General features: G+C 40.7%; 1 protein-coding gene and 1 non-coding gene across 4 annotated transcripts in view; both read right to left on the minus strand.

Moving 5' to 3' along the window:
• Positions 1-1,729: 1,729 nt before the first annotated feature.
• Positions 1,730-22,284, minus strand: part of CWF19L1 (CWF19 like cell cycle control factor 1) — a 31,477-nt gene continuing 10,922 nt past the window's right edge. For 2 of the 3 annotated variants that reach the window (XM_044240307.1, XM_044240308.1), the window contains 8 exons: positions 16,199-16,283; positions 14,186-14,326; positions 12,960-13,074; positions 12,121-12,200; positions 7,395-7,604; positions 6,435-6,554; positions 5,896-5,993; positions 1,730-2,206 (listed from right to left, as the gene is read on the minus strand). In XM_044240307.1, the coding sequence (XP_044096242.1) occupies positions 2,062-2,206; positions 5,896-5,993; positions 6,435-6,554; positions 7,395-7,604; positions 12,121-12,200; positions 12,960-13,074; positions 14,186-14,326; positions 16,199-16,283 (994 nt within the window). In that variant the 3' untranslated portion in view covers positions 1,730-2,061. Of the gene's footprint in view, positions 2,207-5,895; positions 5,994-6,434; positions 6,555-7,394; positions 7,605-12,120; positions 12,201-12,959; positions 13,075-14,185; positions 14,327-16,198; positions 16,284-19,960; positions 20,278-22,284 lie in introns of those variants that run through there. The other variant, XM_044240309.1, reaches the window with a different exon arrangement.
• LOC122901645 lies at positions 6,758-6,905 on the minus strand. The gene has a single exon (XR_006383635.1). It is a non-coding gene; the product is annotated as a small nucleolar RNA SNORA12 (small nucleolar RNA).

A 22,284-nucleotide genomic window follows, 5' to 3' on the forward strand; every position in this document is an offset into this window, starting at 1 on the left:
CTCTGTCTCTCTCTGTCAAATAAACAAATCTTTTAAAAAAAGAAAGAAAAGAAATGCTTCCCAGTGGTGGATAGCCTTAGCATGGAAGAACCAGTTCTCCGTTTTCACTTTGAGTTGGTCATATGTCTCAGCCTCACAGACCTTGGGGATCTAGTCAGTCATTCTGGGTATAAAAATCACTGTGGCATCCAATTCTCTGAAGAAATGTTATCAGTTACATTAAGTGGTCATTGGAGCGCCCTTTGAGATCGTGTGTGCTTGAACCATCGTTTGCACAGCCCCACCTGTGGTGATCTCAGTACTCAAATTCCAACTTACACTTCATGACCCACAAACAGTTGTAGCATGCGGGGATGCCTGAAGGTGGATACAGCATGTGCACCACAGCAGTGTTGCTGGCTGCTCTGAAAGTGCTGAACTGGCTTCTGGCAGAGCACATATATCTATTGATTCAGAATCCCTGAACGGTGCAACCAGAATGTTGAGTACTTGAGTACAAGCCAAGTTACAGTGCTGGGCCTCAGTAATGTGTGGTAACAGATTCTGGATTCTCGCATGTGCTTAGCTGCCATGGAGCTGGAGTTGGAGGTGAGGACAAATGTACCTCCCAAACACATCTGTGAGAGTTGGGCAGACTGCACAGAGGATTGTGGTACTGATTGCCCCTAACAGTATAAAGCCCTTTGTCTGCTAGGTGTACTACATAGCATAGCACTGAAGTGTGTCTGATCTCCATGGGGGGTAAGCAGAGCCCAAAGTCTTATAACTCTCACTTGCAAGAGCTAAGGAGGAATGCTGAGGACCTGGGGATACTGATGAGTGGGCTGACCCTAAGGTGGCCATCTTTGCAGAAACCAGGTTGTTTCCCATAGTTCATAATACATCCCCATTCTCAGGGATGCTGCATAGCTTGTTTTTAAATTCCAGGATGGTCAACCTCAGGCTCCACAATCTTTAAATTTGAGTCTGGTTTTTTTCACGTATAAAATGGAGGCAATAATACCTCATAGACATTTTGAGAGGATTAAGTGAAACATTGGGCTGTAAGTGCCCAATATAAAGGAGCAATTAGTTTTCTTTTGGCTTCCAAGATCTTCCAAAGATCTCCTGTGATCTTTCCCTCTCTCTTTTCCATATACTTGTGGATCACTCTCTTTCCAAGGACTCCTTAAATATTGATACTTCTTAGGTATTTATCTTTAGCTTAGGACTGTATTCATCCTATCTTATTTTCATCCATTCTCATAATTTCAACTATGAAATTATGAAATTTCATAATTTCAAAATTATTGAAATTATAATTTCAATTATTCTCATAATTTCAAGTTATACCCTGATGATCCCCCAAACCAGGTCTCCATGAGTTTAGAACTACCCAATAGCACACTGCAACTATCCTAAGCAGAACTTATCGTCCTTCTCTTAAAATCTGCCCCTTCTCTTCCCAATTAGACTGTAAACTCTGGGATAACTGGGACCATGTTGGGACATGGCCATACTCCTGAAGTCTGGGAAAATACCTGGCACATAGGAGTTAAGTATTTGCTGAAGGGCTGAAAGAGCTCTTTTATATCAATAAGATGAATACTGAATGCCGTAAGAGAAAAATGGTAAAGGCCTTATGTCCCTTCTCTACCTTAGACTGTTCAGGGAGAAGCGACCTGTGAGATCCTGGAATAATAGTGGAGTCTAAAGCCCTGAACACCCTATTAACACACACACACAAACACACACTAAACTTCATTTAATGGTATAGATAGCATGACATAATATAACTTCTCAACCATGGAAAAGCATTTGGATTTTATTTGATTAATGTTTTCTAAAATGCTGATTAACATAAGCTGTACTTGAAGCTGGATGACAGACATGCTTATTTTAACAGGCTTTTCATCCTAGAAATATTTTCAAAAAATACTCAATCTTGGGCCTCTTGCTGCAGGCAGGTTCCATGGGAATGCACAAAAAAGAGGCAGATAAACAGTCCCCATGGGAGACTGTAGTTCCTTTAAAAAACAGGCTACTACTTCCTGTAAGTTCATAAAATGCCTTTTCCTTTGCTTAGTCATCCAGAGTGAAGTCAAAGGGCTCAAAGTCTTTCCGGAAGCGGCGAGCCAGCATCTCCTCCTCTTCCTTGCTGACCTGACATTGCCTCCAGTCAGACCTGTCAGGAATATTAAGGATGGCTTCACTGGCCAGCACCTCCCTGCAGAAAAAAGTAAAAATGGACAGTATCAGCCTGAAGCCCCCTCCTCTCTATTTCTCTTCAGCTAGAGAGCTCTTCTCAGTGTCACCCAAAAAGGTATGCAAATTCTTCTGACTTTGTTCATACCATTTTCTCTTGCCCAGAGTACCATCTCTGCCATTCTATCAAAAATCATATTCAAGGGGCACCTGGGTGGCTCAGTGGGTTAAGCCTCGGCCTTCGGCTCAGGTCATGATCTCAGGGTCCTGGGATCGAGCCCCACATCGGGCTCTCTGCTCAGCAGGGAGTCTGCTTCCCCGACCCCCACCTCTCTCTGCCTGCCTCTCTGCCTACTTGCGATCTCTCTCTCTCTCTGTGTCAAATAAATAAATAAAATCTTTAAAAAAAAATCATATTCAAGGGGTGCCTGGGTGGCTTAGTGGGTTAAAGCCTCTGCCTTCGGCTCAGGTCATGATCCCACAGTCCTGGGATCAAGCCCCACATCGGGCTCTCTGCTCAGCAGGGAGCCTGCTTTCCCACTTCTCTCTCAGCCTGACTCTCTGCCTACTTGTGGTCAAATAAATAATAAAAATAAAATCTTTTTAAAAAAATCATATTCAAGTTAAGTGAGCAGCTCAGGTCCTATCTCTTTTCTAAACCTTCAAACCCTATTTCCTTTTCTCTCTTGAACAAGCTGGAATATTACTGGTACTTATAGAAGCAACACTGACGTAGTACAAAGACACTGGGCCCTGGTCAGAAAGATCAGAGCTTGGGGCAAGCATCCAGTTCCTGGTCTCAGTTCAGGTCACAATCTCAGCATCATGAGATCGAGCCCTGGTCAGGTTCCGTGCTCAAAGCGGGGAGTCTGCTTGAGATTCTCTCCCTCTCTCCATCTGCCCACACACGCATGTGCATGTGTGCGCTCTCTCGCTCTTTCTCTCAAATAAATAAAACCTTTTAAAAAAGAAATATCAGAGGCTTAATTCCATTCCTAGTTCAACCACCTGCTGTCTCTGACCTGAACATGACTTCATTGCTAAGTCTTGATTTCCACACCTATGAAATGCAGTAAGGGTTTTTGTGATGTATGGATAACACAATCCAAGCACCAAACCAGCTATAAATACATCTTGCCTTGAACTCTAGTTTTGTCATCCCAATTAGACCATGACTTTGCTGAGGGCATGGTGCAGATCAGGCCTAGTATCATACGCCACTGACTTTCTGCCTCTCCTAGAGGACTCACACCTAGGCACAACAGCGCAGGCTCAATATCAATAAAATAACTTATCTTGGCTCTCAGGACTAAAAAATATATCCTGATACACACACACAGAGGCTACCTTCTAATGATCACTGCTTTACATTTTTATTTATTTTTACACTCATTTTGATATATTAGAAATATCTCTACTTGGGACACGTGGCTGGCTCAGTCAGTAGAGCATGCAACTCTTGATCTTGGGGTTGTGAGTTCGAGCCTCACACTGGGTATAGAGATTACTTAAAAAAAAAAAAATTTTTTTTTTTTTAAAGAAAGAACTCTATTTGTCCATCTGTATGTTCATTTTTCACTTTTAACTACAATAAACAGAAGAATTGAAAACAAAATCACATGAGTTTTCTAAAAGTCACAGGATCTGAGCTCCAGCTCCTTGGGCAAGCCTTGAGCCTACTTCTTCTTCTATAAAATGTAGACAGAACCACCTTTCTTGCACTGTGGTGGAAAAAAATTTTTTCAAATATTTTGTTAACTATAAAATGCTATGTAACTGTACATTAGTATTTTGAGAAACAGTTAACACTGAAAATACAACAAACTATCATGAGAACAAAACCATTCAGAGAACCTCTCTTGTGGGCTTATGTGCCTGTGTGTGTATCTGCAATTATGTGCCTAAGTCATCAGTGTCCATATCTACATCTGTTGCTAAGGCAACAACAAAAAGATAATATCAGATTTTTTTTTTTTTAAGATTTTATTTATTTGTCAGAGAGAGAGAGGGAGAGAGAACAAGCACAGGAAGACAGAATGGCAGGCAGAGACAGAGGGAGAAGCAGGCTCCCCCCGGAGCAAGGAGCCCGATGTGGGACTCGATCCCAACTGAGCAACCCAGGCGTCCCAACATCAGATGTTTGAAGTCCCTAATCACACCTATTCTCACTTATCAGTTATCTTCTTGAAAATGTAGACAACCCTATTTCCTAGACTTATCCAATGGTAGCAATCTCTTGGAAGTTTCCCAAATTAGTCCAAGAAGGGTGCAAAGTTGACTCAAAGCTCAGTTCTAGCCAGGAAAAGAAAATGCAAATCAGACACGAGCATTATCTAATCTGTTTTTTTTTTTTTTAAGATTTTCTTTATTTATTTGTCAGAGAAAGAGGGAGAGAGAGTGAGCACAGGCAGACAGAGAGGCAGGCAGAGGCAGAGGGAGAAGCAGGCTCCCTGCCGAGCAAGGAGCCCGATGTGGGACTCGATCCCAGGACGCTGGGATCATGACCTGAGCCGAAGGCAGCTGCTTAACCAACTGAGCCACCCAGGCGTCCCTGTTCTGCACATCTTATACTGCCCTCCCTCTATACTCTATTTCTTATTGCCAACAACTTCCTATCTTCAGTCTGCCTTGTTAATAACACTCCCTACATGGTTTTACAATCATGTTCTGTCTGATATGAGGAGCATAAACGACACCTCATCTAGGCCTAAGGATACTACAGGATAATGTAGGTACTAAAGGATAATGAGGTTAAAATCTCGTGTTTTGGAGTTCAACGTACCTGGGTTTGAACCTACCGTGTGTGCTTGTGGACAAGCTATGTAACCCCTCCAAGGCCATGCTGTTCATTAACAGGAGCCACTAGCCAGATCTACCTATTTAAATTTTAATCCTAGGGACACCTGGGTGACTCAGTTGGTTGAGTGGCTGCCTTTGGCTCGGGTCATGATCCCAGGGTCCTGGGATTGAGCCCCGCATCACGCTGCCTGCTCAGCAGAGAGCCTGCTTCTCCCTCTCCCTCTGCCTGCTGCTCTGCCTACTTGTGCTCTATCTCTCTCAAATAAATAAATAAAATCTTAAAAAAAAAAAAAATCTTAGTTCCTCAGTCATATTTGCCACATTTCAAGCACTCAGGAGCCACATGGGGCTAGTGATTACTGTATAGGACAATGCAGATTTATAAACATTTCCAACATCATGGAAAGTTCTACTGGGCACATCTCTGAAGCCTCACTTTCCGCTTTGGTAAATTAGGATGACAGTACCTATCTTACAGAATTGGGAAGATTAGATGAAGCAATGCATGTAAAGCTCTTGGCACAGTGCCTTGCAAACAGCATATACTCAATTAATGGTAGCACTTCACTCCTTTTGGCTAGAAGGCCCACACCCTAATATTTGCCTTATGACTCTATCTCTCAGGCTCAATGTCAACCTCTTCTTGAAGCCTTTCACAAAGCAGAAATAAGCTCTCCCTTTTCTTAATTTCTGAAATCCACGATTCCTTCAAACTTTTTTATGGTGCTTTTCACATTCTGCATTACATTACTGTCACATGTGCAAATATCTGACTTGCCCTAAGAGACTATACGTTCTTTGGGGCAAATACTGTTTCCTACCTGGCTTTTTATTCAATTGTCTATGCAGCCCACTACTCTGTTCATAGTAGGCCTAGTGAAAATACATTTAAAATAAGAAAAATATACAAACCTTCCAAACTGTAAAGGAAAATTCTTTTTAATTCTATGGAAAAGCTTCTCTCCCGTGTCAAGTTCAACATAAAAATACGCTGCTCCTGGCTGTGCAATCTAAAGTAAACAGAGTTGTATGAGGACATATCATAATGCTTTAAAAATCTAAAACCTAGCTCATCTCTATTTGGCAAAGAATTCAGTCTAGAAGCATAAGAGAAAGAATGTGAGCAGTACAGATCCCAAGCCACTTAATGGAATACAGTTTAAAAAGCCAAACTACCAGATATTACAAAGATCCTCCCAGTGGCACCCAAGCTTCAAAGTTCCTGCCTTAGGAAATTTGGCATTTTTTGCTCTTCCCAGGAATGCACCGAAGCATTGCTGTAATGTCATCCTCTTTTCCAGTCCAACCAGTACCCCATGCTCTAGCTCCAAACGGTCCATCTGCCTATTTAACATTTTTGGGATGCCCTGATATGACCTCAGACTCAACATGTCAGAAACCACGTTTTTACCTCTCATCCTTTACTTTACATCCTTCCCCTCCTATTTCACCTGCTTGATGTCAGAGTGCTCTGGGATTTCCAACAGCTCAATCTGTTGCTGCTCGGCCTGGGTGATGAAGGCATCTTTAATGTCATCTGTGGTGCAGGAGCTGAGTGGCACAGGAATGACCTGAGGGGTGTGGGGGGAGAGGCAGACAGATGGAAGATATTCTTCATACAGGTCCCTGAGAGGTCAACCTCCTGCACAAGTCCCTGAGAAGTAGCAAATCCATCACAGGGGTGGAGAAACACCCCTCAGCAGAGATTCTCCTCAGGCCAGCCAGGCTTGTGTCAGCCTGTCTGTAAGGACTTAAACTTACGAGATAGCTTGCCACATGTGGGAACCAATGCCTGATGCAGGAAAGGCTGGAGAGAGATCTCTCTGTCATCAAGCCCTTGCCGGCTCCTAGGTAATATGTGTGGCAGAGTCAGGCCCATTTGAAAATTTAACAAATGTGCCAGAAAGAAAACCACCACAGCTACAAACCAATTATCCATAAATAATCCCCCAGTTTCTGAACTGATAGCTCTATCAAGGCACTGGGACTACTTCTCACCTCTAAGACTTCACTCATGCTGCTGAAATAATACCACTCACATAAATACCCACTCTCTTCCACCTCTACCTCTATCAGGGCCCCAGTCTTTCTTGAAACCTTCAAGTACCCATTCCTTTTCTAAACAAGGCACTTACTACCTGTGCTGGCCCATTCATACTGACCATGCACTTCCCTGTGATTTCTCTGGATTTATCACTGCAGATGCTTTACAACCTTTTAAATGAACACTATTCAAACGATAATATGAAAATCTGTATTAAGTATTTTAAATATTAAAAATGTAAATATTTGATTTTAGATTAGAATTATATATTGAAATATTAATTGATGTTATTTAAATACTTGTCAATATTCAGGTCCCCACAGGGTCCTTCCAAGTTCCGGAAGGTCTCCGGGTGGAGACCACCTACCTGCAGCTGGAGATGATGACTCTTATAATTTCTCTCAAATAGAACACACCGTTTCCCTCGACTCTTAAAGAACCGCCTCAGTGTCACCTTATACTTCTCCACCTCTTCTACCACCTCTGCAGAAAGCTCCACCACCGACTGGTAGTGCCCAATGGGTAGGATGAGGACATGGTCATCAGATAAGCCTCCTTTGGCCAGGGCAAGGTAGCACTACAGAGGAAGCACAGAGAATCAAGACATCAATGCCACATATAAGATTCTTCAGGGAAAGAAAGCCAATATAAAGAGAGAGCATGAGGGTGTCGACAAAGTGCTTGAGAGGCTATAAGAGAAATTCTCTGACTTTTAAAAAAAAAACCTAACTTTAGAGGTTATAACAGGAACCCGGTAAAGAATAAAATTAGATGCAACAAAGTTCTATCCAACTATCAAATGAAGTTGGATAGAACTTCATTGATGGCACACCATCAAGCTTTTGGCTTCAAACACACCAAAGCTAAATGAGACAGGAACAGCAAATAGTTAGCTTTTTCCCTCCCAGGCTCCAAACCTGAAAACCATTTCCCAGTTATGATTGCCTTCAGCCACAGAAAGATACCACTCGATTTCAAAATGACCACTTTCCCTATGATAACATCAAATTCCACACCCCACCCTCTGGACTCACAAAAAAGGGGAAGATGTCATGATTAGCATCCAGCCTCCCGACAGCCTTAAACTGCTGCCTAACCCAGACAAAATGAAAGCAAACATATAACCTAATGGGAGAAAAGAAGGAGAAACCTCAAACTCAGACATATCCAAAGAAGTAGAAAACTATGGTTCCTAACAGTGGATGTCAACAGCTAAACAGCAACTAAAAATATTTCTGTCAAAATCAAAACATGCAAGACTGCTCTATCCTCACTCTTTTTTTTTTTTTAAGATTTTATTTATTTATTTTACAGAGATCACAAGTAGTCAGAGAGGCAGGCGGGGGGCGGGGGGAAGCAGGCTCCTGCTGAGCAGAGAGCCCGATGCGGAGCTCAATCCCAGGACCCCGAGATCATGACCCGAGCCAAAGGCAGAGGCTCAACCTCTGAGCCACCCAGGCGCCCCTACCCTCACTCTTTGAAGGGAAAATATTGAGTAGAGAAATGGCCAGTGAATATCACCACTGGCAAATGAAGGTACTAGAGCTTTAGAAAAAGCAATCCAGCATTTCCTTATAGTGTCATGAGTTCAAAGTTAAGACTGAAGGAAGGAGTCATTTATCATTAATACCGAGATAATCCGACAGAATGACAGAAGAGGTATCTGAAACAATCTAAAGCATGATCATCCTTGATTTACTCGGCATAGAGGATAGAACAGATTACAAATTTAATCTTCCAGATGACTGAAGTTCATCGAAACCTTATAAACACTAAAATATTTTCCTAACCTTTACAATAACTATTTTTGATTGTATGGTTTTTTTTAAGATCTTTTAATTTATTTATTTGACAGAGACACAGTGAGAGGAACACATGCAGGGGGAGTGGGAGAGGGAGAAGTAGGCTTCCCGCTGAGCAGGGAGCCCAATATGGGGCTCAATCCTAGGACGCTGGGATCATGACCTGAGCTGAAGGCAGCCGCTTAATGACTGAGCCACCCACGTACCCCAAAGATTTTATGTTTTTAAAGATTACTCTTGAAGCCTGAATCTTCTAACCTTTTCTTCATGTCAAAGGGTCACTGCCGTGAACATCAGTTTTTATATTGTAATGTGCAGTGAAGCTACTGAAGGTTTCTATTCCAGACTAAAGGGCACCCCTCACTCTCAGAGCTTTATCTCCCAGTTCTTGTGAACAGTTTCACACTTGCCCAATCTCCTCCCCTTCCTTTCAATTTCTCACCTTCTGTCCTATACTTGAATCATTTCTGAAAATGTATAAATAGGACCTGAATGAATGTTTCTGCCATAAATAAAAAAATGCATGACTTCTGCAACAATTATTCTGGACTCTTAGCAGCCTTTCCCTCCTTTTACCAGTTTGTGGCCATGGGCCATTAACATAGTTCCATGTATATCCCTTGAAGAAGGCATGGCAAAGACTAAGCCAAGACAAAAAAAAGGTAATGCGAGGAGATCAAGAGGAATGGCTGCAGGGAGGGGATTCTAAACCCTCTGCCAGATACCTAAAGGTCCCAGAGATTCCCAAGAAGTTTCTATCAGACAGAGGACAATACAGGTAAGTATAGACTTGAATACTAGGAGGCTCTAGGCTAAAATTTTCATGTGGCCTCCTACTTGGGGTGCTGGGCTGGGCTACAAACAAGATCGGAGATAATTTTTGCCCCTGTAGCTTCAGGCCTAGATGAGAAGGAAACAGGTTTCCTTGCTCATCCCCTAGTCTCATCTCTGGGTTATATAATCCTGGGCAATTAAAAGGTGAATGGAAAGGAAAGGTTGTTTCTCCCTGAGGCCTAGAGCAGCCCTGAGCTAAGTGACTTATTCCAGATCTGTATTCCCCTGTGCGCCACTTTGAACTACTGAAGCTTCCCAAACAAAAGGCAATCCAAAGCCTGCCTTTGGATTCCACACATAACAGCTGTGTGGAAGAGAAAAATGGCATCAACTAATCCAAAGAAGAAAACAAGGTCCAAGAGAGAATCCAAAAAGGGCATTCCTGTAAAACCAAAAACTTTTCAGGTTTGCTCTTCTTCCTACTGAAGAGTTCATTCATAGACTCCATGACCAATGAGGCCCCAGGCCTTGACCCTATAATGCTCCCCCTACAGATAGGAGTGTGCCAATAATTAAAATATAAAATTTAAATGTAGAAGACTGGGACTCTTCAGTCTGGAATTATAAAGGCAGAGAGGGATATGACTTAAAAAGGGTACAATGATGAAAATGAGACCCTGCTCAGTCTACAGGAGGCCACAATAAAGGGCTCTCAGATTGTAAGGGTAAACTGAGGAAATGCTCACCCTCAGAAACCAAAATTAGAATAAATCAATGAAAGAAGAGATGAAAGTATCTATTTGCAGAAGCACTACACTGACTGAGAAACGGTCTATAAATAATTCCATCAAGAGCCATGGGAAACGGCCAATTCTAGTCACAGGTGACTAGGGTGCAACTATAATCCTGAAAATTAAGCTTTCTTTATTCTAAGTGAATGAAAAAGAATGATAATGGTCTATACAGATGCCAGGAAAATAAGGGGCAAAGACCAGTATTAGTCAATACCTAAACAAGTACTGCCCAAGGAAAAGTACTGAAGTCTGAAACAAGACAACTTTACTGTGAAATAAACAATTCATCAGTTGTGCACAGCCTGAGTAAAAATCTTCCTCGGGATCATCCAGTTCTGTGATTCAGTGCTTACCAAGAAACCTTTTCATTATTATCTTGGGATAATGATACTACTCCACACTATGAATGTAGATATGGGTATTCCTGTCTAGGGATGCTATACCCTCTATTACTAGGCAAAACTCAGGAATTTCTCACTTTAGTCTTTCATATAATGATTTAGCATGGCTCTGTTCCCAGTGTTAAGTAATTATAGATAAAAATTAATAAACTCAGCCTTCTGAATCTGAAGACAGAAAAAAAAAGTATCAACAGTTTTCATCCAAATGTGTATATAGGTGACAGAGGACTCCCTTTTTAGGATAAAGAAAATCCTCTTTTAAATACTGAGTAATTAATGAAAGCAACTCATCACCTTTAATTTGTGTATATATAAAAGAAGTGTATAAAGGCCTCACCCTAGGATTCATGTATTTGTCAGAGAGGGAGGAAGGGAGGAGGCACGCTTGTAAAACCACAAGAGAATTACAATAATCAAAAACACAGACAATAACAAATGTGGGAAAATAGGAACCCTCACACGTTGCTGATGGGGATATAAGACGGTACAGTCATTTGGAAAAACAGTTTAGCAGTTTAATTAAAAAATTAAATATAAATTTACCAGCTCCAAAAATTCTACTCCTAGGTTTCTATCCAAAAGAAATGAGAACATATGTCCACATAAAGACATGCACGTAAATGTTCGTAGCAGCATCATTCCTAATAGCCATAAAGTGGAAACAACCCAAAAGCCCATCAACTGATATAAATAATACATAAAAAGGACCACAAAAAGGAAGTACTGACACATGCTACAACACAGATGAGCCCCAAGAATACTATGCTGAATTTAAAAAGTCAGACTCAGGGGTGCCTGGGTGGCTCAGTGGGTTAAAGCCTCTGCCTTCAGCTCGGGTCATGATCCCAGGATCGTGGGATCGAGCCCTGCATTGGGCTCTCTGCTTAGCAGGAAGCCTGCTTCCCCCTCTCTCTCTGCCTGTCTCTCTGCCTACTTGTGATCTCTCTCTCTCTCTATCAAATAAATAAATAAATGAAATCTTAAAAAAAAAAAAAGTCCGACACAAAGACCACATGTTGTATGACTCCATTTATATGAAACGTGCAGAAAAGGCAAACCCATGGAGACAGAAAATAGACCAGTGGTTGCCTGGGGCTGAGGATGGGAATGGGGATTAACCGTAAACGATCACGAGTAAAGGACATGTTTGGAAACCATGCTATGTGATGGTTGCACAACTTGGTAAGCTGACTACAAATGGGTCAATTACACACTTTATTAAAGTGGGTAAACTTTATGAAATGTAAATTATAACTTTATTAAGTTAATAAAAAACAAATAAGGGTGTCCTTCTCTGTAAAAGGTCCTGGGAAGTAACTCACATGTGTGCCGATGTTGACCACCAAATGCTTTTCCACTTCAGGGCTGGCAAGGCAAAACCAGCAGGGTCCTGGAGGCTGAGCTTCATATGGAAGAGAGCAGATGTTACGATGGTCCAAGCACTCCAGCATATACATAATCACCCTATAGAACTCAGCCTTGTTTGATCTTCACGCCAGCAAAGACTGGTATACAGCACTGCCACGAAGGGCTGGCCCTGCTGTGGTTCTACTGTGTCCTCCCCTCGCCCCATCACCATTATCAGTGAAACTGACCCCTATAAGAAAAGCTCTGAATTTGCAACCAATTAACAGGTCAATAACCACAAGTGGATGACCACATACTGACTGAAGTAGCATCTAACTGGCAACAGCTGCAGCGAAAGAACACTGAACTGGAGGTCAGGGGTCCCAACTCCAGCCCCAGCTATGCCACTAGCCAGCCAGGACTCTGGTAGTAAGTTTACGCCACCAGGGTTCGCTTCTCCAACTCTGAAACAAGGGCTAGAGAAAGTGGACTTCAATGAAATAACCTTAAATTCCTTTTTACAAGTTTGATTATTCCATTATTTTATGAACCTCATTGGTTTTGTAGGCTCTTTACCTCATATTTTACAGGCATGAGGGAAGGGAAGGGAAGGAGGTTTCTCCATAGTTCTTTGAGGAATAGCCTCAGATACCCTCAAAATCAGGCCATCTCAGTATTATTTTATTTTTGGCTTAAGGACTAACTATACGGTTTTCCTTCTCCAGAAGAGGCTCCCTTAGCAAAGCCATGTCCCACACAACACCTGAAATAAGTTACCGGTCACAGAGGAGACCTCAGGAACCAAGGTACTTACGAGGTTTGCGAGGCTGCTTTGGGTGAGGAGAAGACTTGCTATCTCTGCCTGTAGATGAACGCTTCCTTCCCTGCTTTTCATTTAAATCAAAGAAAAATTGACAGGCTTGTTCTTCCTGGAATGGACAAAGGCAAAAGAGAAAATGTAACTAAACTAGTATTTAGGCAAGGAGCCAACCATTCACATACAAGGGATCATTCCTGCCTCGTCATACTTTTCTTTCCTTCCAGTCCATTCTGTCTGTTCTAGGTAAGAAAAATATCTTCCTAATCCTGATGCCTGGACTATCACTCATACTTCTCAACACTTGCCCAAAATACCACCAAATCCATCTTTTTGTAAAAGCAAGTTAACATGCAAGCTATAGAGCAATTCTTGGCTAAAACAGAACAATATGAACCCACCCAAATGCCTTTTCCTTTCACTCAGTAGGGCCTTAGTGTAGTCCTATAATTCCACAGGTCAAACAAGTCTAACTGAACTTTAATTAAAAAGATGAGGAGGTTGTTCAAGAAGGAAAAAAGTCTATAAAAGTAAACCATGCACACTGGTAAAGGAACCTGACATTCCCTATTTTAATGAGGGAAAATTAGTTTCAGAAAAGTCTGCTATGAAGAAATTTCTTCAGAATGAGTCCTAGTTACTTGCTAGCACTTGTTATTAAATCACAAATTACATTGCTAACAAGCAGTTGGATCCTTGCCTGAAAAGTTGAAAATAGGGGTACCTGGGTGGCTCAGCTGATTGAGTGTCTGACTCTTAATTTAGGCTCATTTCATGATCTAAGGTTCTTTGGATCGAGCCCTGCATCAGACTCTGAGCTCAGTGGGAAGTCTGCTTGAGATTCCCTCTTTCTTTTTCCCTCTGCCCCTTCCCCTGCTTATTCTCTCTCTTTCCATCTGTCTCTCTAAAATAAATAAATTTTTTTAAGTTAAAAATAAAGACTCAACTTTAGACAAAGAAAGACTTAACATGTAGCTCCAGCACATGAACCCAGTTTAGACGAAGAAAGAGTTAAAATATGAAACTGTTAACTACAATAAAATACAATGAGTTTACTTGAAATCTGCTTAGTCTTTCCAAACACCATCATGATTTGCCAAGGGAAAAAGGACTTAGGTTCTAGGGATTAAACTGGTCTTATGGGTGAAACTATAGCCAGGAAAAGTGTATGTGTAATGGGGGCAATCCATCCCAGAAAATGCCACCTCTCAAACAGAACACACCTCAGGGGCAGGAATTTGCTTTCCTGTGGATGCTTCCTTCCCAGATTTCCTGTAAGGGTTTTCAGTAACATCTGGAGGCTGTTTTACGAGTTCTGCTGCATCCATTAGTTTCATGGGAACAATACTGAATGCATAAAGATACTATGGAGAAAAAAAAACACACATAACATTAGGGGGAATCCTGTTTATCCAAAAGTCATCAACATATTTTATTCACAGAAACTAAGTAAAAGAACAGCAACTGGCCTGTTTATGGCTCAGAGAATACAAAGTAAATCAAATATCAATTTAGTGATCTCTGTAGGGGCTAACCAAGGGCTGATCAAGTCACAAGCAACGAATCAAAGCCCTAGCCATTACAAAAATCAGCTCTTACACAAAACTGTCACTCCAAGGCCCAAGAGAGACTTGTTCCATAACCCTTGAAGACAAACTGCTTCTATCTCTAGTCCTTTATCTCTGTGTACTTTGTCAACAGAATTGTGGCACTGCCATCCTTTCATTCTAATGAAGACTAAATTGGCCATCTTAATGTTTCCCTCTGATATTATACAATTTCTGCTGCATATGCTGATGAGTCTTCTTAGGGGCTAGGAGCAAAGATATAAATATTCATACAGATATCTAGACTCTTACACTAATGGCAGAGATATTGAAAACTTTAGATGAGCTAGGAATAAATATTTAACCTCACTACTGATCAGGGAAATGCAACTAATGAAGAGTGATACATTATCTTTCATCCATCACATTGACAAAAACCTTAATAAAAATTTGACACTACAAGGGATGCCTGGGTGGCTCAGTCTTTAAGCGGCTGCTTTAGCACAGGTCAAAATCCCTGCATCCTGTGATCAAGTCCCACATTGGGCTCCTTGTTCAGCAGGGAGCCTGCTTCTCCCTCTGCCTCTGCCTGCCACTCTGCCTGCTTGTGCGCTCTCTGACAAATAAATAAATAAAAATTTAAAAACAAAACAAAAAAACCCTGACACTACCCTGTAAGAATGTGGACAGAAAAAAAAAAACCAAACTCAACACACTGTTGCTGCGGGTATAAACTGGAACAAAATTTTGAGATGAATTTAGTAACGCTTGCCAAAATTAAAAATGTCCATACTTTTTGACCGTAGTACGAGTTGCGTAGAACTGAGGCTAAGATGCCCCTGAGAGTAAAGCAATACTAAAATACTGCTACAGTGAAAATACTGTGAGTGCTACAGGGTCTTGAAAAGGGGAGTAAAAAAAAAAAAAAAAAAAAAAATCACAACTCTAAACTTGCTAAGAACACACTGGGCTGAAAAGCTTAAGATACAATGGAAAACTCAGAATATATATTTGTATAGCTTTTCATATTTTTTCATATCTTTTCATGACCTGTTTAACATGTCATGTTTATGACACGTTACAGAATAATCTTCACATAATTCATCTGTCTATCCTTCCTTTGCCTGACTGTTCTGACTGTAACTGTCTCAATCCACAACATCCTGCTTTTGGTCCTGGAGAATCAGAAATGCTGAATTCTGGAAGTGAGAAAAATAACATACTTTTCTGGTATATACTTTCATTCACCTCTACTGTTTTCCAGTACAAAGATACATTCCAGATATCTCTAAGATTTCCCAAAGCCAAGGAGGGGTTATATAAATCCTATAAAGGCTATTATTTCTGCTGAATGAAGGTGCCAAAAGAAGCAAAGCAAGAGTACCATCCAAAGGCAAACTCATGAATACTTACAAAGTCAACCACACGGATGTGGGAAGAAAGGAGTATCATTCATTGGAAATTCTGCCTCGGTTTCACTGGGCCTATTTTCCCAAACCCTTCTTTAAAATCCCCTACAAAGGACTCAAGGAAACCTGACCTTTCATTACTCTATCTTCACAAAGGAGTCACTGAAGTGCTGGAACCTTGCAATTGGAAAGAAGAAAGATCTGAATGCTGAACTGGTAGGAGGAAATTTATCAGGCAGAAAGTGAATATTAACCTACGCCCAAACACTCAAATCTTTACCTTTTTCTTTTCTGGATTTCCAACATTCGCCAGAGCTATGAACCTGGTGGCATGCTGTGCATTTTCCTGTAGAACGACGTGGTTTCTACAATACATTTAACAGACAAATCACCAAAAACTTTAATTTTGATTTACAGTTATGAAATATGTACTCGGTGGGACCAAGAGAGAGCACAGATCCTAAATCCATCACCACCAGTAACATAATCTTAGATGTCACCTGTAAATCCAGTAGGATAGTCATCCCTAACTCAACAGGGATATTTGTAGAAGAAAATGAGATCACATATTTGAAAAGCACAAAAACTCCAATATTTGGTTTTAAGAGTTGTAAAATTGGCAAAATGATAATAATTGCTCAGGTTGGGTGATGAGTATAGGAGAGTTCACTATACTATTTTTTTGTGCATAATAAAAAGCTGTAAAAGAGAATATAATAGGATGGCTCAGTCAGTTAAGTGTAGGACTCTTATTTCAGCTCAGGTCATGATCACTGGGCATGGAGCCTGCTTAAGAGTCTCTCTCCCTCCCTTTAACCTCAGCCCCTTTTCAATGTTTTCTCTTCTCTTCTCAAAAACAAAAACAAAAACAAAAACAAACCAAATAAAGGCTATAATAATGAAAGCCAGATAGAAAAAAGTTGTAAGAGAAGAAAATATGCTTCAAACAGTAATTTATAGTAAGGTTTCACTTTTCCAGGAAAAATATAAAAACACATGAGTATCTATATAATTTTACAAAAAAATATAACTGAATACACCAAAACACTTTATTGAGCTTTTCTGTTTTACAAGTATTGTACACTGAGCGACTATTATTTAATAATTAAAAGAAAAAAGTTACTGGGGTGCCTGGGTGGCTCAGTGGGTTGAGCCTCTGCCTTGGGCTCAGGTCATGATCTCAGGGTCCTGGGATCGGGTCCCACATCAGGCTCTCTGCTCGGCAGGGAGCCTGCTTCCTCCTCTCTCTCTCTCTCTGCTTGCCTCTCTGCCTACTTGTGATCTCTGTCAAATAAATAAATAAAATCTTCAAAAAAGAAAAAAGTTACAGCATTATATATATTTTTTAATTTTAGTGAGTTGACTGTTAATACAAATACCAACCCTTAGAGCACTTTCCTTTCCTCATGCTACAGAAATTTCCTGTCTGTCAAAAAATATAATTTTATTTTTAAAAATCTAGCATAATACCATTGTATATAAACAAATACACAAATACTTGTTTTAAATTCACATTACTAAAAGGAAATAAGCCAAAATACAGCTTGTCTGCTATAACCCGTTTCTTTAAAGAGAGGAAACAGATTCATAATTGGTAAATGGGACTGATGTCAGTATTAAGGTGAAAGTCATGCTGTTTCATATGAAACTTCTAAAATGACTGAAACAAGTTTACTCATAATTAAATAGAAGCTTTAATAGTACATGAAGACATTAAGGGAAAACAGCTGAATGTCCTATGGAAGTGTCTTTTTTTTATTGCAAGTAGTGAGTAGGGCAGTGGCCTCAAGAACTACTAATACGTGACAGGCAAAACACTAGCTCCCCAAAGATGTTCATGTCCTAATTCCCATAACCTGTGAACGTCAGCTTATACAGCAAAGAGGAATAAGGTGAGAGATGGAATTAATCGGTTGCTAATCTGCTACCCTTAAGATAGGGAGATAATCCTGGATTGCCTGGGTAGAACTGACATAACCTGGCTAACACTTTGATTTTAGCCCAGTGATGCCCATGTCCAACTTCTGAGCTACAAAACTCTGAGATAATAAATGGGATTATTTTAAGTCACAAAGTTTATGTAATTTGTACAACAGCGATAGAAAACTAGTACTACAGGGAAACTGTAAGTACCCACAAAAAGCCATGAAGATGTTTTTCTCATTTATTTTAAAATAAAAATGACTGGTGAAGGATACTACCCCTTTTAAGATGTATTTGTTGTTTGTTTATTTGAAAGAGAGTGAGCGCGCACGTGTGCATGAGTCAGGGGAAGGAGAGAATCTCAAGCAGACTCCCTACTGAGCACAGAGCCTGACCAGGGGCTGGACCTCATCTCCTATGAGATCCTGACCTGAGCGGAAATCGTGAGTCAGACAATTAACCAACTGAGCCACCCAGGCACCCGTGAATGGTGTTTTTAAAATGCTCCTCAAAGGAAGGAAAAACACAATAACACTCAAAATAGAGAAAAGCAAAGCATGGATTGTAATTCAAAGTGCAGATGTTAGTGGAAATTTACCTACATTTAGTATTTTTATTATGCTAGTTATGGGTTTTTGTTACAGCTCTGGCTGAAAAGTTGCACAGGTTTCTTTGTCATTTTTTTTTTTAACAGTTTTTTAATTTTATTTTTTTCAGTGTTCCAAGATTCATTGTTTATGCACCTCACCCAGTGCTCCATGCAATACGTGCCCTCCTTAATACCGACCACCAGGCTCACCTAACCCCCCACTCCCCCTCCCCTCCAAAACCCTCAGTTTGTTCCTCAGAATCCAGTCTCTCATGATTTGTCTCCCCCTCCAATTTCCCCCAATTCACTTTTCCTTTCCTTCTCCTAATGTCCTCTGTGTTATTCCTTACGCTCCACAAGTAAGTGAAACCATATGATAATTGACTCTCTCTGCTTGACTTATTTCACTCAGCATAATCTCTTCCAGTCCCATCCATGTTGATACAAAAGTTGGGTATTCATCCTTTCTGATGGAGGCATACTATTCCATTGTATATATGGAACATATCTTAAGCTCTAATTCAAATACTATACAACTCACCCATCTAAAGTACCCAATTCAATAATTTTTAGCATATTCACAGAGCTGTGCAATCATCACCACAATTTAATTTTAGAACACTGTTATCACCAGAGAAAGAAACTCTGTACCAATTAGCAACCACTCCCCACTTCCCCTCCAACTAGCCCCATACATATCTCTATGTATTTGCCTATTCTGGACATTTCATATAGAAAGAAAAACATATATACATATATACAAAAAAAAGGATAAATACGATGAAGGGATGGAATATGACTGTAAAGATGAAAATTTAAAAAGATTTTAAAATAGGAATTGATAAGAAGTTTGTTGAAAAAAGAAAGGAAAAAAATTTTTTAAAAAGGGAGACAATGTGATCAGGTGGAAGACTAGAACAAAGCCATACACTAGATCTAAGGCATATTTTGGTGTTAGAAGAAAGTGTATCCCAAAATTTTAAAGAAAGAAAAACACATATATACAAAAAATAAGGTTAAATGCAATGAAGGGGTAGAATATGACTGTAAAATTGAAAATTAAGTAAGATTTTTAAAAAGGAATTGATAAGATCCTGGTTGCAAAAGAAAAGAAGAAAATTTTTTTAATATATAAGAAAAAAAGAAAATTTTTAAAATTAACTTTGAAAGACTAAAGAATCATGGAGGAAAAAGCCATGCATTCTCTGTGCTGTATTCCCGTAGTGCTAGAGTTTTGCAGTTCTGATTGATCAGTAAATGTGGTCTTGGCTGGATGTTCTTGCTGATCTTCTGGGAGAGGGACCTCTTGCAGAGATTCTCAAATGTCTTTGCCTGAGGCAGAATTGCACTGCCCTTGCCAGGGGCCAGGCTAAGTAATCTGCTCAGGTTTATTCTCTGTAGTTTTTATTCCCAGAAAGCTTTCCATACAGCTTTGAAGGATGGGAATGAAAATGGCAGCCTCCCAGTCCCTATCCCCCCCCCCCCCCGCCCCCGGTGCGCCCTCAGAGAAAAGCAATCAATCACTCCTACCTCCCTGGTCTCTAGCCGCATTCCCGACAGAGTGTGTCTATCTCTGGCTCATGGCCCTGTTTGCAGTCTCCAAACCCAGCAGATTCCTGCAGTGCACTCCTGGCTGCTCCTCCCAGGGGAGGAAGGGGGGTCTCCTCAGATCTGCTGCTGGCTGGGCCTCTGCTGTGCCGCAGATCCTGGTTTATGGCAACCCCAAGCTGAGAGGCCACTCCTCGGCTCCGTCTTTGCAGCTGGCTTCCCCGCTCCAATACTTGGGAGTTCTGCCACCCTCACACCCCCCTGGTCTTTCTGTGACCCCAAGGGTCTTGAGTCCACACTGTCCCACCTACTGTTCTGCCCCGGTTAGTCCCTGGAGCAATTTCCCTCAGTGGAGCATGACAACCATGAGGGCAAAAAACAAATATACTGAGGGTGGAGGGAACAAGACAAGAAAATCCTGGTTCCTAGATGTTTGAACATTAATCACACTTTCTGTTCCTGGAAGCCAGAAACATTCCTAACTAATATGAGCTGTTAGCTCAGAGATATGTGGTTTAGTGTGTGTCCATTTGAAGCATGGACTTTGGAGCTAACAAAGCCAACAAAGAAAATAAATTCTGACTCTTTGAAGCCATATATCCCACATATGTGGAGCCCTATTTCAAGACTTCTAAAAGTTCTGATTTTGGGCTCCACTGCTCTATCCCTTGCTGGGAGCCGGCTGACAGAGGCTCCCTTTCCCCGCAGTCTATCTTCCCAAATACTGCCTCGGATTCACTTCTCTGCACCTCTTACCTTCTAGATAGCGAGTGGCTTTCTGTTCACAGAATTGCTGGTATTCTCTTCAATCTCCTGTTGAGTTTGTTGGTGTTTAGAATGGTTTGATAACTATCTAGCTGAATTCCTAGAACCAGACGAAATTTAGGTCTCCTACTCCACCACCTTGTCCCCCCCCTCCCTAGACATTTTATATAAATGGAATCATACATGTGATCTCTTGCGCCTGGCTTCTTTGATTTGGCACGTTTTCAAGGTTCACCCATGAAGCATCTCTCAGTACTCCATTCCTTTTTCTTGAATAACATTCCAAGGTATGGATATATCACTTTTTCTTTACCCATTCATCAGATGATAGATATCAGGGTTGTTTCCACTTTTTGTCTATCATGAATAATGCTGTTATGATCATTTGTGTGCAAGTTTTTGCATGGGTCAACGTTTTTACTTCACTTGGAACAAGAGTGAAATGGCTGGGTCAGACAGTAACTCTTTAACTTTGAGGAACTGCCAACAGTTTGGCAAAGCATCTCCATCTTCTTACATCGCCACCAACAACACACGAGAGTTCTAATTCCTCCACATCCTCACTACCTTATTATTTACCTTTATGACCATAGCCATCTTAATGGATGTCAAGTGATCTCTCATTGTGGGCTGGACTTAAATTACCCTGATTGCTAAGGCTGGAACATCTTTTCATGTGCCTACTGTCCACTGGTATATGTTCTTCGGGGAAATGTGTATTCAGATCCTTAAAAGCTAGGTAAGTTTAAAAAAAAAAAAAAAAGTTCGACAGGTTTTGGCAGGTTTGTTCCCATAACCTCTGCTTTTAGTGCAGGGTTTTAGAGAACAATATGTTTTTCTAGAAGGCATATATTAAGATAAAACAGAAAAAGCTGTAATATTTATGATTATATCTTGGGCTTTGGGATTATGGAGGAAGGATAGGGTTTTGGGGTTTTTTTCTTCCCCAGCTTGCCTATATTTTTGAACTTTCAAACAACACTTGTTGGGAAAAAAAAAGTTTCTACAGATTATTTTCAAAATTATCCATGCTCTTTACCAGTGAAGATAATTTAGAGTTAACTTAATTCTATCACTTACAAAACACTGGTTTTATTGTCTCTACAAGACATGCTTTAAGGGACGCCTGGGTGGCTCAGTGGGTTAAGCCACTGCCTTCGGCTCAGGTCATGATCTCAGGGTCCTGGGATCGAGTCCCACATCAGGCTCTCTGCTCAGCAGGGAGCCTGCTTCCTCCTCTCTCTTTCTGCCTGCCTCTCTGCCTACTTGTGATCTCTGTCTGTCAAATAAATAAATAAAATCTTAAAAAAATAAAAAGATATTATAAAAAAAAGACATGCTTTAAAAACTCTACTAACTTCCAAACTCAAAACTATGAAAAAAGGGGGGAAAAAATTGATACAAGTTCTTGATTCTCAAGTTGAAATTCTTCTTATTAGGCTGAGACATGAATTTTCAAGACTATATAAAAGGTACCTATTTGACCTGATCAAAAAAGGACACATTGTGTTACGGAAAGCTGTGAGGATTAAACAGTATTG

Source organism: Neovison vison, chromosome 2 (assembly GCF_020171115.1).
Source record: "Neovison vison isolate M4711 chromosome 2, ASM_NN_V1, whole genome shotgun sequence".
Classification (NCBI taxonomy): Eukaryota; Metazoa; Chordata; class Mammalia; order Carnivora; family Mustelidae; genus Neogale; species Neogale vison.